This window comes from Salvia splendens, chromosome 20, assembly GCF_004379255.2.
Source record: "Salvia splendens isolate huo1 chromosome 20, SspV2, whole genome shotgun sequence".
In the NCBI taxonomy this organism is placed as follows: Eukaryota; Viridiplantae; Streptophyta; class Magnoliopsida; order Lamiales; family Lamiaceae; genus Salvia; species Salvia splendens.
Window position 1 is genome coordinate 20,830,015 of NC_056051.1, and position 15,359 is coordinate 20,845,373.

At 35.7% G+C, this 15,359-nt stretch overlaps 1 protein-coding gene and 1 long non-coding RNA gene across 2 annotated transcripts; both read left to right on the top strand.

The window, feature by feature from the left end:
• Positions 1–7,917: 7,917 nt before the first annotated feature.
• On the top strand, positions 7,918–10,204 carry LOC121782112 (ethylene-responsive transcription factor TINY-like). Its single transcript, XM_042179827.1, has 4 exons — positions 7,918–8,705; positions 9,605–9,948; positions 10,032–10,102; positions 10,193–10,204. The coding sequence occupies exons 1-2, from the start codon at positions 8,102–8,104 to the stop codon at positions 9,712–9,714; spliced, it is 714 nt and encodes a 237-aa protein (XP_042035761.1). The 5' UTR covers positions 7,918–8,101; the 3' UTR covers positions 9,715–9,948; positions 10,032–10,102; positions 10,193–10,204.
• Positions 10,205–10,209: 5 nt separating this feature from the next.
• LOC121782129 lies at positions 10,210–10,999 on the top strand. Its single transcript, XR_006046253.1, has 2 exons — positions 10,210–10,266; positions 10,836–10,999. It is a non-coding gene; the product is annotated as an uncharacterized LOC121782129 (long non-coding RNA).
• Positions 11,000–15,359: the final 4,360 nt, after the last annotated feature.

Genomic DNA, 15,359 nt, shown 5'->3' on the forward strand with positions numbered 1-15,359 from the left:
TGGAAAGTTAGTTAAGAAGTTAGCTTTCAATTGAGATATTTTTCTTAGCTCATTAGAAGCGTAGCTCATAGAGTATAAATAAAATGGAGCAAACACTTTGTAAGCTTCAAGTTTTCCAGATTGAATCAATAAAATTTCTCTCAGTTTTTCCTCCGTTTTTCTTCCTCTTTCAGTTTGTTTGATATCTTCAAAGTGAGTATTCTTTGTGTGATGTTTCGATTCATCATTTCAACGTGGTATCAGAAGTAACACTCTTGTTTCCGCTACACTCTTAGTGTTAAATCCTTCTCTGATTCCCACGATGAACAACCGTGGCAATCGCGGAGGAGATGCAATCGTAACTCTTCTACCTCACTAAATAATTCATCCACTCCAGATCCTTCTGCCTCACTAAATGACTCTGCCTCAGCATCACCAAATCCTTCTGCCTCACAAAATATCTCCACTCCAGACACTTCTCCCATTACTCAAGGCAATCAAATCACAAGAATTGGCAGACTTACCAAACTTCCTCCACACTTGACTGATTATGTCTGCAACTCTGTATCATCATCCACTCCTTATCCCATATCCTCCTTCTCTCTATCCAAATTATCTCCTCAACATCTCAAATACATAGTCCTCATGACTGTTGTGTTTGAACCTAAATCATACTCCCAAGCATCCACTTCCCCTGATTGGTAGCAAGCTATGCAAGAGGAATTATCTGCACTGGAGAAGACAAATACTTGGAGAATTATGCCTCTACCTCTAGAAAAAATTCTCATTTACTGCAAATGGGTGTATAAAGTGAAATTTAAGGTTGATGCATCAGTAGAAAGGTTCAAGGCCCGTCTGGTTGCAAAAGGTTTCACACAACTGATTTCCTTGATACATTTTCTCCAGTTGCTAAATTAACAACTGTAAAATTCCTGCTAGCCATTGCTGTTGCTAAAGGCTAGTCTCTTTCTCATTTAGACATCAATAATGCCTTCCTTTATGGTGATTTGGAATAAGAAATCTACATGAATCTACCTCCTGGGCTTATTGTTGAGGGGGGCAGTTCCAATGGCCAAAAACTTGTGTGTAAGTTGAATAAATCTCTATACGGCTTGAAGCAAGCCTCTAGACAATGGTACCTCAAACTCTAAATTTGGACTTCAACAATCAGCCTCAGACCACTCTTTCTTCTTCAAGAAGGATCAATCAACATTCTTTGGTATTGTTGTGTATGTTGATGACATGATGATTGCTACTAACAGACCAGACATGATAGAAGACTTCAAGATCTTTCTTTCTCAGTTTTTCAAATTCAAAGACGTGGGAGTTCCAAAATGTTTCCTTGGTCTCGAGATAGCAAGAAGCAAAGGAGGAATCTTAATATCTCAGAGAAAATATGGCATGGACTTGATCAGAGATGCAGGTTTATTAGGATGCAAGCCATCCTCAGTACCTATGGATCCAGTAAATCATCTCAAGCAAGACACTGGACATCCTATGAAAGATCCATCTAAATACAGAAGACAAATAGGAAGATTGCTCTATCTGTGTATAACCAGGCCTGACATAACGTTTGCAGTCCACAAACTAAGTCAATATGTTTCAAAGCCATGCGATGAACATTGGGAGGCTACTGAAAAGATACTCAAATACTTGAAAGGAACTCCAGGACATGGTCTATTCTACTCGAGTGACAGTATTCTACACTTAGCATTTTTTCAGATGCAGACTGGGCTGCATGCCCTGATACAAGGAGATCTAAGACAAGCTATTGCCTTTTTCTTGGCTCCTCCTTGGTCTCTTGGAAAGCGAAGAAACAACACACTGTCTCAAGATCATCAGCAGAGGTCGAGTATAGGGCTATGGCACATGCCACTTGTGAAGTAGTATGTGCAAGAGCTTTGTTGGAAGACTTTGGCATTAAAGTTGAGAAAGCAGTTCCTTTGTTCTGTGACAATCAAGTGGTTGTCCATATTAGTTCTAACCCAGTGTTTCATGAGCGCACGAAACATATTAAGATTGATTGTTATATTGTGAGAGAGATATATTTGGAAGGGATAATCAAACCCATGCCTATACGAAATGATCAGCAATTAGCTGACATTTTCACTAAGCCTTTAGGAGCTTCAGCTTTTGAAAACATTCTCAACAAAATGAACTTTCATAGCTTATATTGTTCATCTTGAGAGGGGGTGTTGAAGTTGTGGATTTTGGTTGAGAAGCTGAGAAATGAAGAAGACCGTTGGAAGAGAGCCGTTGGTGACCGTTAGAGTTAGTTACACAGCTGGAAAGTTAGTTAGGAAGTTAGCTTTCAATTGAGATATTTTTCTTAGCTCATTAGAAGCGTAGCTCATAGAGTACAAATAGAATGGAGCAAACACTTTGTAAGCTTCAAGTTTTTCAGATTGAATCAATAAAATTTCTCTCAGTTTTTCCTCTGTTTTTCTTCCTCTTTCCGTTTGTTTGATATCTTCAAAGTGAGTATTCTTTGTGTGATGTTTCGATTCATCATTTCAACATGCAAAAATTTGTGAAAAAAAAATGAATTTTTTTAAAGGTGGTATATAAGGCCATCCGCAACGCTATCTCTTATCCGTCTCTTAACCGTCCCATCCCTTAACTATTCATGGGCCTCACTGTACTTTTCACTCCATCTCTTAACTAAGAGACAAAACCTGCAACCCTCCATCTCTTATCTGTCTCTTAACCATCTCTTAACTTACTATTCATTCAATTTCATTTTTTTATTTTTTCCAACAAATTCAATTAATAAAAAACACACTTTATTAAATAAAATAAAAATACAACTTAAAATCCTAAAAAATATACTCCCTCCGTCCCGCACTACTCGCACGTATTTCCTTTTTGGGCGTCCCAAGTTACTTGCACTCTTTCCATTTTTAGTAAAAATTTTCACCTATAGCCGTCATTTTTGACTTTCCTATACACTCATTCCTTAATCTCCGTGCCGAAAAGGAAATGAGCGAGTAGCTCGTGACGGAGGGAGTATATAATTAAATTCGTGGCAAAATAAATAAAAAAATATAATCTAAAATATAATTTTATAGAAATTAAAAAACTACTCCACCGGAGAACCATCTCCCGAAGGCGGTGGCGGGGCACTCAAGCTACCTGGAGGCAGAATACCAATTTGTCTTGCCATATACTCAATTCCGGCAAGATGGACTTGGTATTGTGGAGGCGTCATGCGGGAAGTGTCCGCTATCGTGGCGGTCAAGTACATGGACAATAGGGTGTTCGAGCCCGAGCCCGCCTAGCTTGATTCGCCTCAACCTCTCCTCCCTCTAGCCGCCTTCGCCGCCTTAGTCCCTTGCGGCCGATGGCGCCCACGGGAGGACCCCCGACATCGTCTGTCGTGCCCTTAACCTCCTGCGAGGCAGCCTCTTGTGCGGCGCTGCCCGAACCGCCCCCACTAGAAGAGTATTGGCCACCTGTCGTGTACTTCGTGCGCTTCGAGGTTGAGCCCGAGCTGGACCGCACACTGCCGGCCCACCTTTCCTCGTCTTTGACGGCCTCCCAGACATCGACATGTCTGAATTCTTTGCCGGTATCCTCGAAGTAGACTCGCAAAGCCGGTCTCAGAATGTCGGCTCCCTTGGCTCCGCTTTGGTAATGAGTCGCTTCGTTCTTGTAGATGTCGCAGAATTTTTTGACCTCCCTGTCGACTCGGTCAAAGTGAGCGCGAAGCATCTTCAATGTGCGGCGGCGGGACCCTTTTGGCTTGATCTCGTTGTAGGCCTTGGTGACCTTTTCCCAGAAGTACTTCCGGGATTGTTGATTCCCGACGATGGGATCATACGAGACGCTGATCCAGGCGTTGTACATCGCCATCGTGTCCTTGCGGCTGTACGGATGTCGGCCTACATCGTGTCCTCCGCCTCTTCCTCCACGGCGTCGAATGCCCTGGAGCTTCCACCGCCTCGTCCTCCTTCCGGATGGGGTTCATCCGGATAATCCTCCCAAATTTGGGATAATCCCTGCAAATACCTCGGGGCGGAGGGACGAGCGTATGCATCCACATCAAAATGGGGTGGTTGGTACCCCCGGCGTCGACGAGCCCTGGGTGCCCGGCGTAGACGAACCGGAATCACCCAACACGTTGTACATGCCCCCCCAGTCGCCAAACGCGTTGATGTCAAACCCGCCGGAGTCGCCACCGCCAGAGTTTCTGTCGCTGGACATTTTGTGATGAGAGGTTAGATGAAAATTGGAGAGGAAATGGAGATGATTTGGAGAATTTGATGTGTATTTGTGTGTGAAATGAAGATGAAATAGAGTATTTATAGAGTAAAAAATTAAAAAATTAAAAAAAGGAAAACGGTCGAAAAACGGTAATATTACTGTTTTCGATTATTTATTTATTTTAATTAAATTCAAATTTTTTTTAAAAAATGATTTATTGTGTCAGCGTGACGAAGCCCACTCGCGGGCCGACGAGTGGGCGTCACGCATGGCGCTGGAGCGCGCCACGTCGAGCAAGCGCGTGGCGAGATAGCCCGCGAGGTGTCTCGGTGGGACCGGCGTCTCGGCGAGACCGGGACGAGATGGGGCGCTGCAACGCGTCTCGCCGCCGTCTCGTCTCGGCGGGACGAGATACGAGCCACCCGTGAGACGCGTTACGGGTGGCCTAATATCCAAAAATTTGTATAATAAGCTTTTATTTTGAAGCAAGATGATAAGTCGCGATAGTATCTAGCTAATGAATCCTTAATTATAGTTGGTTGGTTTGGGTACTGGTATAATTTGTACTGGACTGTTTAATTAATTCTTATTAGTTGTGGGTTTGTATATAATTAGTGGGCTGTTTAAAAATTAGTCTAATTTTATTAATCTAATTTATATAAATATAGATGAATTTTTGTTGAATTAATTCGATTTGTTTGATTAATTGACCCAATTTAATCAAATGAGGATTTTAGTTAATTACTATTATTTAACCTTATTAAGAAACTAAAGAAATAAACAAATGGTGATGAATTAATTTGTTTAATTCAATAAATTGTGTCTTTTAATGAAATTACTTCATTTATCGAATTTAATTGGCTTCATTTATATTACTAAAAAATATTGATAAAGTGTTGTGGTGTTAATATATAATTTAAATAAAATATATAGGTGTAATTTAAAATGTATAAAAAGCATTTGAATATATATATTTTTAAAGTTTGAATTTGATGTAAATGGTTGGAATAAAATAACAATGTGATGACATTGTAATTACAATTGGATGTAAATAGGTGGGGATAGTATAAATAAAATCCATTGATCAAGAATCAATACCATTAAAATCAAAGAAAAAATAGGATAAAAATGGAACTACATGACTTTTGCTAGAAGGTTTTCATCAAGGCAAATATGATGCTCATGCATAGTTCTCTCAAAGCCAAAGAGACTTCATCAAGGAAGGAAATAGGGTTACAAAGTACATGGTACCATGTACTTTGTCACCTGATTTTCTAAAAAATCATACATGGATTGTATAATACCTTACCGAAGTACAACCCGAGCAAAATGTTCGTAAAAAATGTAAAAATGAAGACTTATCCTATCATGACAAGGTCCAATCTGTTAGGGCTTGAAAATCCTAATACTGAAACTCATTATAAAATTTGTAGCTAACTAGTTTTGTGAGACTATTTTGACATTTTGTGTCAAATGTAAAATGGGGTGCACCAATGGAGATATAAGCATTAGAGGCTTCCTAAGAGCTCAAGATCAATGCATATGCTATACCAACCCGACCCCTACCCCCATGCCCCCCCCCCCCCCCCCCCCCCCCAAAAATCAAATTTGAGGTCTAAATATATGGTATGGAAATGGTGTGATGTTTTCAGTCTTTAAAACTGAAAATTTATTGAACAATAAATATCCAACGTTCTTTCACTATTTTGGACACTTATATTTTTGCCCCTCCATGGAAATGGACCCATTTGCAGAAATCTTTACTTGTCATATTTGATATTATTGGGACCAACTCAAATGTCGTCCACAATATATAAAATATCACACGTTATAGATAATATTTCCATGAAATTGATATTTCCCGAGTTTTGATTTGTCTTTAATATAATAAATCCTTGAAACTTTGGAGTTATTAATGTTGGTATTTGTATGCTTACACATAAACCCTAAAATAAATGTAATCCCACCAACAAAACTTTGAGGAAATCTTTCATCAAGCCCACAAAAAGATATGGGATACTCACACAAAACCATAAAATGACAAGTGTCTTAAATTTCTACAAAATAGTTCCGATATCTTTTGTATTTTAGCATTTTTCACCTATCGCTCTCATCAATTATTTAGATGAAAATTTACCAACCTATTTATCCAAATCCAACAATTTTACGATGCAATATGTATTGCTTATTAATTAAATTTACTTCTCGTACTCGATCATTTGCAAGATTTTGCAATTGAATTTTGATAAATAAAAACTTGTGTTGTTTTTCCTTTTGTCACGCTCTTTCGACGTCCAATAAAGAATCGATATGGTAATTCTATTTTTATATACGTTGCCAATATTTTTGTGAATCTTGATGATTAACTGACTATATCGCTTCATACATTAGTAATTTATCCATCCACAAGAAATAGTTTTATACCTTCATTTTCATCTGTCCACCGAAATCATCCTATAAAATATGAATTGAGTATACTAGAATCTTTATATGCATTGCCAATATTTTTGTGAATCTTGATGATTAACTTACTATATCGCTTCATACGTTAGTACTTTATCCATCCACAAGAAATAGTTCTATATCTTCATTTTCTTTCATCTGTCCACCGAAATTCATCCTATAAAAACGAATTGAGTCTAGATTCTAGTATTTTTGTCATGTGGACGTGAAGGCCATGCATGAGAGAGAAAATGGGAGTGTATCATAAAGATCTCTGGTAGATGATAAATCATGTATATACAACACATGTTTGATTATGATAAGGGGATAAATGCACAGTGCGAAGATAGGTGAAATTTGAAAAACATATCAAAAGGGTTGCGTGGTGTGTTATAGAATGGGACCCACTGTTCAACAGGGTCATCTAGCACTAGCAGAATGACCCATTTCTTCCATGGACCCCTCTCTCTTAGACTCATTGCCAACTGATAGTGAAACCAAAAACATAAAAAAAATAAAAATAAATATGATACATGGGGATGCATGTTTGTTATGGACACATATGATCAATTTCTGTTGTGTTTACTAACTAAATGGACTCTCCTAACATGCTAGTTTTTTAGAATGAGATATCCTATATGGTTTGTAATATCAATGCTTTCATCGAGAGCCTAAACGACTCATAGTAATAGCCTGTGGAATAGAATTGTGCCTAAGGAGTACATTTGGAAGCCAACGTAGAGAGGTGGCCCGTGGAGTTGTTTTTCCAACAAAAAGCTAGTTATGACCAACGATAACTAGGAGTGGTGGTCTGAAAAAAAACTAGCTATGACCAATAAAAACGCTGGCCCTTCGGGGGCAGGGGGGTCAAAGTGTTACAGACTCAATATTTTACATCGGTTGTGATAGCAATCGATGTGAGGTGTTTATAGACCAAATGAAATATTTATGCTAATAAACTAGTTTTTTTTTACATGTTCTCCTATTTTGGTATGTAATACTCCATTCGTCCCTCTGTAGCTGAGTCGTATTCCGTTTTGGATTGTCCCACTGTAGCTGAGTCATTTCCTTTTTTGGGAAAAAACAACAACTTTTCTTCCCTCTTACTTTATTCTCTCTTCATCTCTCTACCTTTTTTCTTTTCCTACTTTATTATTCATTACTTAACTCATTTAACACAACTTTTCTTAAATCCAGTGCCGAAAAGAAACGCCTGTAATACAGAGGGACGGAGGGAGTAATAATATCACTCCTTTATTTGCTAAGGGCATTACCCTAGCTATATATACCATTATATACTTGTGTACATATTTATTCCTTCCATTTTCTCTCCTCAAATCAAAACCCTTCTTGAAATCTCATTTCTAGAAACTACATTTCCTAACTTGGAAATTACACTTCCTAACTTGGAAATGTGAATTGCACACACACTGACTAAAAAAAACAGCAGATTACTAAAAATAGCACCTTAAAAATCATGGCCGCTGCAAAACACACAGCGTCGGAGACTTGCTCATTATATCCATTCCCGCCTTCCACGCCAGCACTCTCGGAGGCGGAGGAGCCGAAGATCAAGCGGATTCGAGAAGCCACCACCACCACCGGCGGCAAGCATCCCGTCTACAGAGGCGTGCGGATGCGGAGTTGGGGGAAATGGGTGTCGGAAATCAGGGAGCCGCGGAAGAAATCGAGGATCTGGCTCGGCACCTTCCCCACGCCGGAGATGGCGGCGCGTGCGCACGACGTCGCCGCACTGAGCATCAAGGGCGCCTCCGCCACCCTCAATTTCCCCGAGCTTACGTTGGCGCTGCCCCGCCCGGCCTCCCTCAGCCCCCGCGACGTTCAGGCCGCCGCCGCCAAGGCCGCCGCGATGGAAAAATTCGAAATCGTATCGTCTCCGTCGTCGTCGATTGATTTGTCCGCGGCGTCGGAGGAGCTGAGCGAGATCGTGGAGCTGCCGAGCTTGGGATCGTGCTTCGACACGGTGGAGATGAGGAGCGACTTTGTTTACGTAGATGACGACGCCGCGATCGAAGGGTGGCTGGATCCGCCGCCGTGGAGCGGCGCCGTCGCTGACGACGGTGGGGTTTCCGGACTCTTCTCGTTGTGGAATTACTGAGAAATGATTTTAACAGTTTTTTTTAATTTACTTAATTTCGGTTTTTGAGATTTGATAGTAATGTTGAGTTCGGGCGTACATAGTCAAACTCCTCAAATTTTTTTTTTTCAAAGGTTGGGGGTAGTTGTTTTGTGTGGTCCATCATTGAATTTACTCATTTAGGTCAGCCCTTTTTTTTATTTTTAGATTTAAGGGCTAAATATTTTTCCTTTTATCAGCTCTTCTTGTACAGTTTTAGAGTTTAGTCCTCATCATAATTCATCACATATGTTCTCTCTAGACACAATTGCGAATCTGATTCAGGTCTTCTAAATTATGCATTGATTAAAAAAATTGAATCGAGATTTCTAGTCGTAGTAAATATTGAATGCAATATAACTGGTCAAGTGTGAATTTACATTATATTTATATATTTATGGCAATAATCCAAGCGGTGTGATATGGTGTCATATGATTTATTGTTAATGATCATATCTCTTTCTTTGAATATATATTGATCACTCTTAACTCTTAACTATTTTACTCTTTAAGATGTTTACAAATCAAAAAAAATATATAATCATTAGATTTGCCTATAAGAGTGTCCACTGCCGGGTGAGTAAAGAAGCCTTTCAAATAACAAATAATAAAAGATTTGAGATAATAATAAACAATTAACTAAAAAATATGCAAAACCGAATCAAAAAATAATGCTTAAATTCTGAAATAGGTTATTTATTAAAACTGCTATATAGGAATATAAATAATGTGAATTTCTATGCATTGTGTATTAAATACAGATCCCATTAATTGTGCCAACTAACAGCCCTATTAATGACTAACATATTGTGTTCCCCTATTAATATTTGCCCTATTTTGCAGGAATACAAATAATAAATAGAAGAATATCTAATGAGAGAATAGCCGCCTCTCATTTTCAAGGTAAAGGAGAGAGAAATATAGCTGCAACAAATACAAAAAGAAAACCCTAGAAGATGCACGCCTATAAACCTCTTCAAATCTGCAACCTAAACCAGAATATATCAAATATAAGAGAAAGAATAAAGGGTACAAAATACATCTGAAATGCAAGGAGAAGGAGAGAGAATAAAAGAAGCAATAATTACAGAAAGAAGGCACAAAAGGTGCTGCATGGCTGAAGCCTTTTGGATTCTACACTCTACAAAGTAGATAACAGAAGAGGAAGAACGAATTACTCTGAAAAGGTAACAAAGTTTATAGATTATGTACAGCTAAAATATATTATCTTGACATTAATATACTTATCCACAAATGATTTAACTTGCAGGATTTTAATAACAAAAACATTTGAAGAACCAAGAGAAGAATTACAAAATCATATCAGAATTATTCCAACAAGTACTATTAAACCTATTACTATACTGTTTCAGTTAACATCCATATTCTTTTCAGATTTACATGCTAATGTTCCAATGATTTCCTTTGCAGGGTATCTATTCAAGAATAATTGCAAGACTAAAGAAGGATTTTACATACTAACATCATAATTTGTCCAAAAAAAGGTATTACTCTTATTTATCTAATCTACACAGTGATGTTCAAGGTTAGATGTTTTAAAAATTAATTTAGCTCATGCTTTTTATAGATTGTTGATTGTTGATTGTGGATTGTTGATATACTAATCATTATCTCTTGTTATTCCTCTTAATTAATGCTATATCATAATCAAACTTGCATACATTTCTGTATGACTTATAATTAAGTATTTCATATTTGCAATAGTTATAGATGACTTTCTCAACTAATTAATTTTGATGAGGCATTCCATTTAGTGTTAATATCCTACTCATTCTCTATTTGCTATTTTACATGTTGCTATATGATTATCAAAATTGAATAGAATCCATGTATGACCTTTAATTATGCATTTCAGATAGGCTATATCTCTAGATGACTTTCAATATACAATTGTACATAGAGTTCATATTTCCAGTTCATATTTTAGTTATAAAAATGCAGTTATTTAATTTTCACCTCATATTTTAGTTGTACAAACATAGTTATATAATTTCATCCTATTGTTTATGTTACAAATGTATGAAAACCAATCTATTTTTTTATGTTTGTTCAGGTTGTGAGTTGCATTAGAACTTGGAGTATTTTTGTATCTTAAATCCTATTCAAATATGTATATATGTAATTCTCTATAATACCTATTTATTTGTAATAGAATAGGTTTAAGTACACACCAATGGAACTTTATATATGTATAGATGTCTTGTCGTGTTGATATTATTTATATTAGTAGTACTATATTATACGTGTGGTATAAGAGGGCTCACTCTGCAAATTATAAAATTCAAAGCTATATATATTAATTAAAAGCTTTACTTTTATGAAAAATTAGTTGTGAGTTTGAATTATTGAGTTGCAATATTTTTCTTGGATCTATATTTGATGTCTCTAATGAACCTAAAGCAACAATGGTTTGTTGATTTGCTAATTGATGACTGTTTTTTTTTCGTCTTATTTTTTTTTATCACATATATGAGTACTAGGTAATAGATCCAACATACTACTTAATTAGATCATTCAAGTTTTGATTAAAATCGATGACCAATTTTGTGACACCCTAAATATTAAATCAATTTTTTGATCCAATGTACACAAATAATATAACTATAATCTAAATTTAGTAAGTACTGTATTAAATTTGTTGCTAAAAACAGTTTGAAGCTGAAGTGATTCAAAAACTATATGGGCCTTTATTAATATCCAAAAGAAATGGGCTATCAAAATGAAAAGGGATTAATATTTTAAATGTAAGCGATTTCTGAGAGCATCCACAACGGTGGCGTCCGTCGCCACGGCGGTCCGCGCCGTGCCAGCGAGCAGCTGACGTGACGCGCCCTCATTCGTCAACGGCATAGCCGTTGTGTTTAATTTTTTTTTTAATCGGTTTTAATTAAAAAAACCGATAAAAAATAAATAAAAAATTTCACTTCCCAAAAAAATTATATCCGTTTATAACCGTTTTTCCCACTTTTTAATTTTTTAAAAAAAAAATTTACCCCAAAAATACACACTTTCATCTATAAATACCCCCAATTTCACTCCCAAAAATTCACATCAATTGGGGTTGGTGCCGCCGGATGCGTAGTCTTCCTCGGGTAATATTAGCCAATAATTGTGTAATTTTTAATTTTTAAGATTTTAATTATGTAATTTTTAATTTTTAGTATTTTAATTATGTAATTTTTAATTTTTTGGATTTTAATTATGTAATTTTTAATTTTTAGGATTTTAATTATGTCTTTTTTATTTTATTTGTAATTTGTAATATTTATTGTGGTTTTTTAATGAATTTTAGTATTATGGAAATATTTTTGTGTAATTGAATTTTAAATTAATTGTGCTCGTCCTTGCGGAAGAGCACAGCTGTGGGTGTTGTGCTCTTGCCAGAGAGCAGGCAGAAAAAGTGGGGTCGGGCCCACAACCGTGCCGCTGGCAAGAGCACGGTTGTGGATGCTCTGAAAGTATTGCTAATGTAAGCAAATTGTGACAAAAGGCCCAATTAATAATTAGTACTAGTACTATGTAACTAGGTATAAAAATAATGATAATTATGTAACTTGCTATATAAGATATTCAGTCTGAAATGTTATTTCTTTCCGATTAAAACAAATAAATGGTTGTTTTTCATTTTGATGGTTTCATTATGTATATTTCAAAAAATCTTTATTTCAAAATTTTTGGTTTGGCAGTAGAAAAGAAAAGAAGCTTCCGCATAATCCATTTGATGATTTGTCAGTTCATTTACGGTTTTCTATTTATTTTCACAAATTTTGGTTGAAATAATCAAAATCTTGAAATTAAGACGTAGGAAAGTAACTATATGAGTGAATGGACCCCGTTGACAAACAAAGTGATAAAACTAGTGCAGATGCAATATGTATTCATCCAAATATCAAATCAAGTGGTGTACAATATTTTTTCTAGAATTAACTAATAACTATATATACATAAATCTTAAAGGTAGGTTGGTTTTAAGTACTATGCGAATTCTTGTATTATTTGTGAACTTTGAAAATCATAAATTATGAGATTGGGTAAAAATTTTACATGGCAGGTCATTCTTCAAAATTAGCGCGTCAAAATAATATTGTTTCATATTATAATTTAGACTAAGTCACACATGTATTTCACGGCTAGCTATGTGCATGTGTTCAAAATCTACCAAAAAAATCTATTTGTATCGTGTTAAGAAAATTGCATACTTTCAAAAGTTTGTGATTTCTTTACCGAGAGATTTTAATTTAATTTATAGTATTTAAAATTGCATACTGCTATATATGAATATAATAAATAACGTATCTAGTTGAATCATAACAAGCTGTAGCATTGGAAATTTTTTAAAAAGTCAACTTACAATTTTAGTGACAAATTTTATATCGTTCATTTGTTTCAATAATTTGATCAGTGATTTAATGAATGAAAAAGCTAGTTGAAGGCCTAAAAATTAAATATTATAACTTGTATTGTGGTGATCCCTAATTTTTGTCCGCCACAAATTGAGCATTTATTATTCAAACAATTCAACTTTGGGTTAATTTTGTTGGAATCAAACGAAACATGAGAGCACTCAACTAATTTTGATGGTTCATTTTGTCCCACATTTTGTAGTAATTCCAAATACCAATTTGTGAACATTAAAATACACAAAGTGCCCACTTTCATTTAAAAAACGTAATTTAGTTGTTGGTCCATCTGTTTTAGCTTTAATAGTTTATAGTCGTCAAACAATAATTAGAGTAACGTAATTAGATGAAATTCTAAATATTGCCCAGACTATAAATTATGATTAGAATCATTTGAAAATATCAATAGATGATAAAATAATAGCAACACAAAATGTCAATACAGTATCAACGGTTGATGTTGTGTTGACATTGTGTTGACACTGTGTTGACATTTTTGTTGTTATTTGTCATCTAATGACATTTTCTAATTATCCAGATTATAATTTGAAGTTTGTATAATATTTAGAGTTTGTATTTTATTATCCCAATAATTAGATACATACAAACTAATTATATAATTTTAAGACTGTTAGATATTAAAAGAATGTAATAATTCAAATAATTAGAAAAAAATCACAATGGAACACTTAAAGAAATGGAGGGAGTAATTGTTTTATTCTACTATTAATTTTCTGAAATAATAATGATTTCATAATTGAGGTCCATTAGATATTTCTAAAATTAGTTTTTATTTCATTCTATTTTCCTCGTCCGCCACTGTCGTCATCTCCCTTACCATTGAAGAAGTAGTTGCCGCAGAGCAACTCATGCCCCACGCCCCCACCGTTTTAGTAGTGCAGTGTTAAGAGATGAGTTCTCTTAACAAGTTTTCGGCGTCGCAAAAGCAATGGGCGGAGGGATAAACGGTAGTCACAGGAGCTTTGTCCGTCGATCAAACCAATAAATTGCAATGCAAGAAAAGGAAAAGCGTAAAAGATAAAATAGAGTTTTGATATTTCTTCATTGAATAATGTGGAAGGATCCACACATATTTATAATATGTGGATACAATAATATTCTACCAATCAAATATTTAAGAAGATACGGGGAAAGATATGCTAAATTAATACTTAACTAAATAATAAAGATATGGAGATATTCCTAGAGATATGCTCATATTTAAGAAGATACGGGAAAGATGTGCTAAATTAATACTTAAGTAAATAATAAAGATACGGAGATATTCCTAGAGATATGCTCGTATCATGTAGCCATGAAGGTGCATTAGTGCTCGTTGCTGCTAGTCGTCGTAGATCGATATGTGCACCCACCATGTCGCGAGTCTCATCCCTTACCGGCTTAAATCAACATTTTTCTGATAAATTGGCTAAGTCATTTTCACTCTTAATCCCGACTATTTTTTCGACTGGCACGTCACACTATGCATTACATAGTCTTGGAACAGTCGATTGATGCAGTTAAGTATTTGGAATGGTGTTTTTTTTACTTTGATTAATTTTAAGAAATTATTTCACTTTATGAAATGAAGTGGATTAAAGTGGATGAAAGAAATTAGTGAAATGTGAGAACTATTTTTTTTATGTATAACACTATAATATAAGTGGAAATAATGAGTCAGTGTTTGATTTAGTATAAATGAAAAAAAAAACTAGTTTTATGGATCGCACACGTAAAATGGATCTTTGAGAAGTGTAAATTTTTGCTGTTGATAATGCATCGTTACATGGCATGCCACGAATTCAATCCGATCATTGCATTGAATGGTTATTTATTTCGCTATTTGACTGATACTTTATTCAATATTTTATTTCACAATATGCTAATTAATCTGGATTCTACTTTATAATTATGGACATATCGTTTGGACTGTTTGGATTAATCTGTACAGGCCAATGCGGATCATTGGATTCAAATTGTAGACACCGGTCTTTAATAAAGAAAAATTAGACATGGGAAGATACGAGTAAACTCGTATCGGAGAATAATGGTGAGAAGTCGCCGGATAAAGGAGGTCCATTCGCGGAAGGAATTCCGTCGAGCAACTGATGAACAAAAGCGGAAAAGTAAATTGCAGTAAAGTAAGAGACGATAAAGAGATAAATTGTATTTCTTCA

Bases quoted from the DNA above. Each gene is read 5' to 3' on its own strand.
- LOC121782112 (XM_042179827.1), top strand. From the start codon at position 8,102: ATGGCCGCTGCAAAACACACAGCGTCGGAGACTTGCTCATTATATCCA. The intron at 8,706-9,604 runs GTGGGGTTTCCG...CCTATTTTGCAG, and splicing joins CGGCGCCGTCGCTGACGACG to GAATACAAATAATAAATAGA.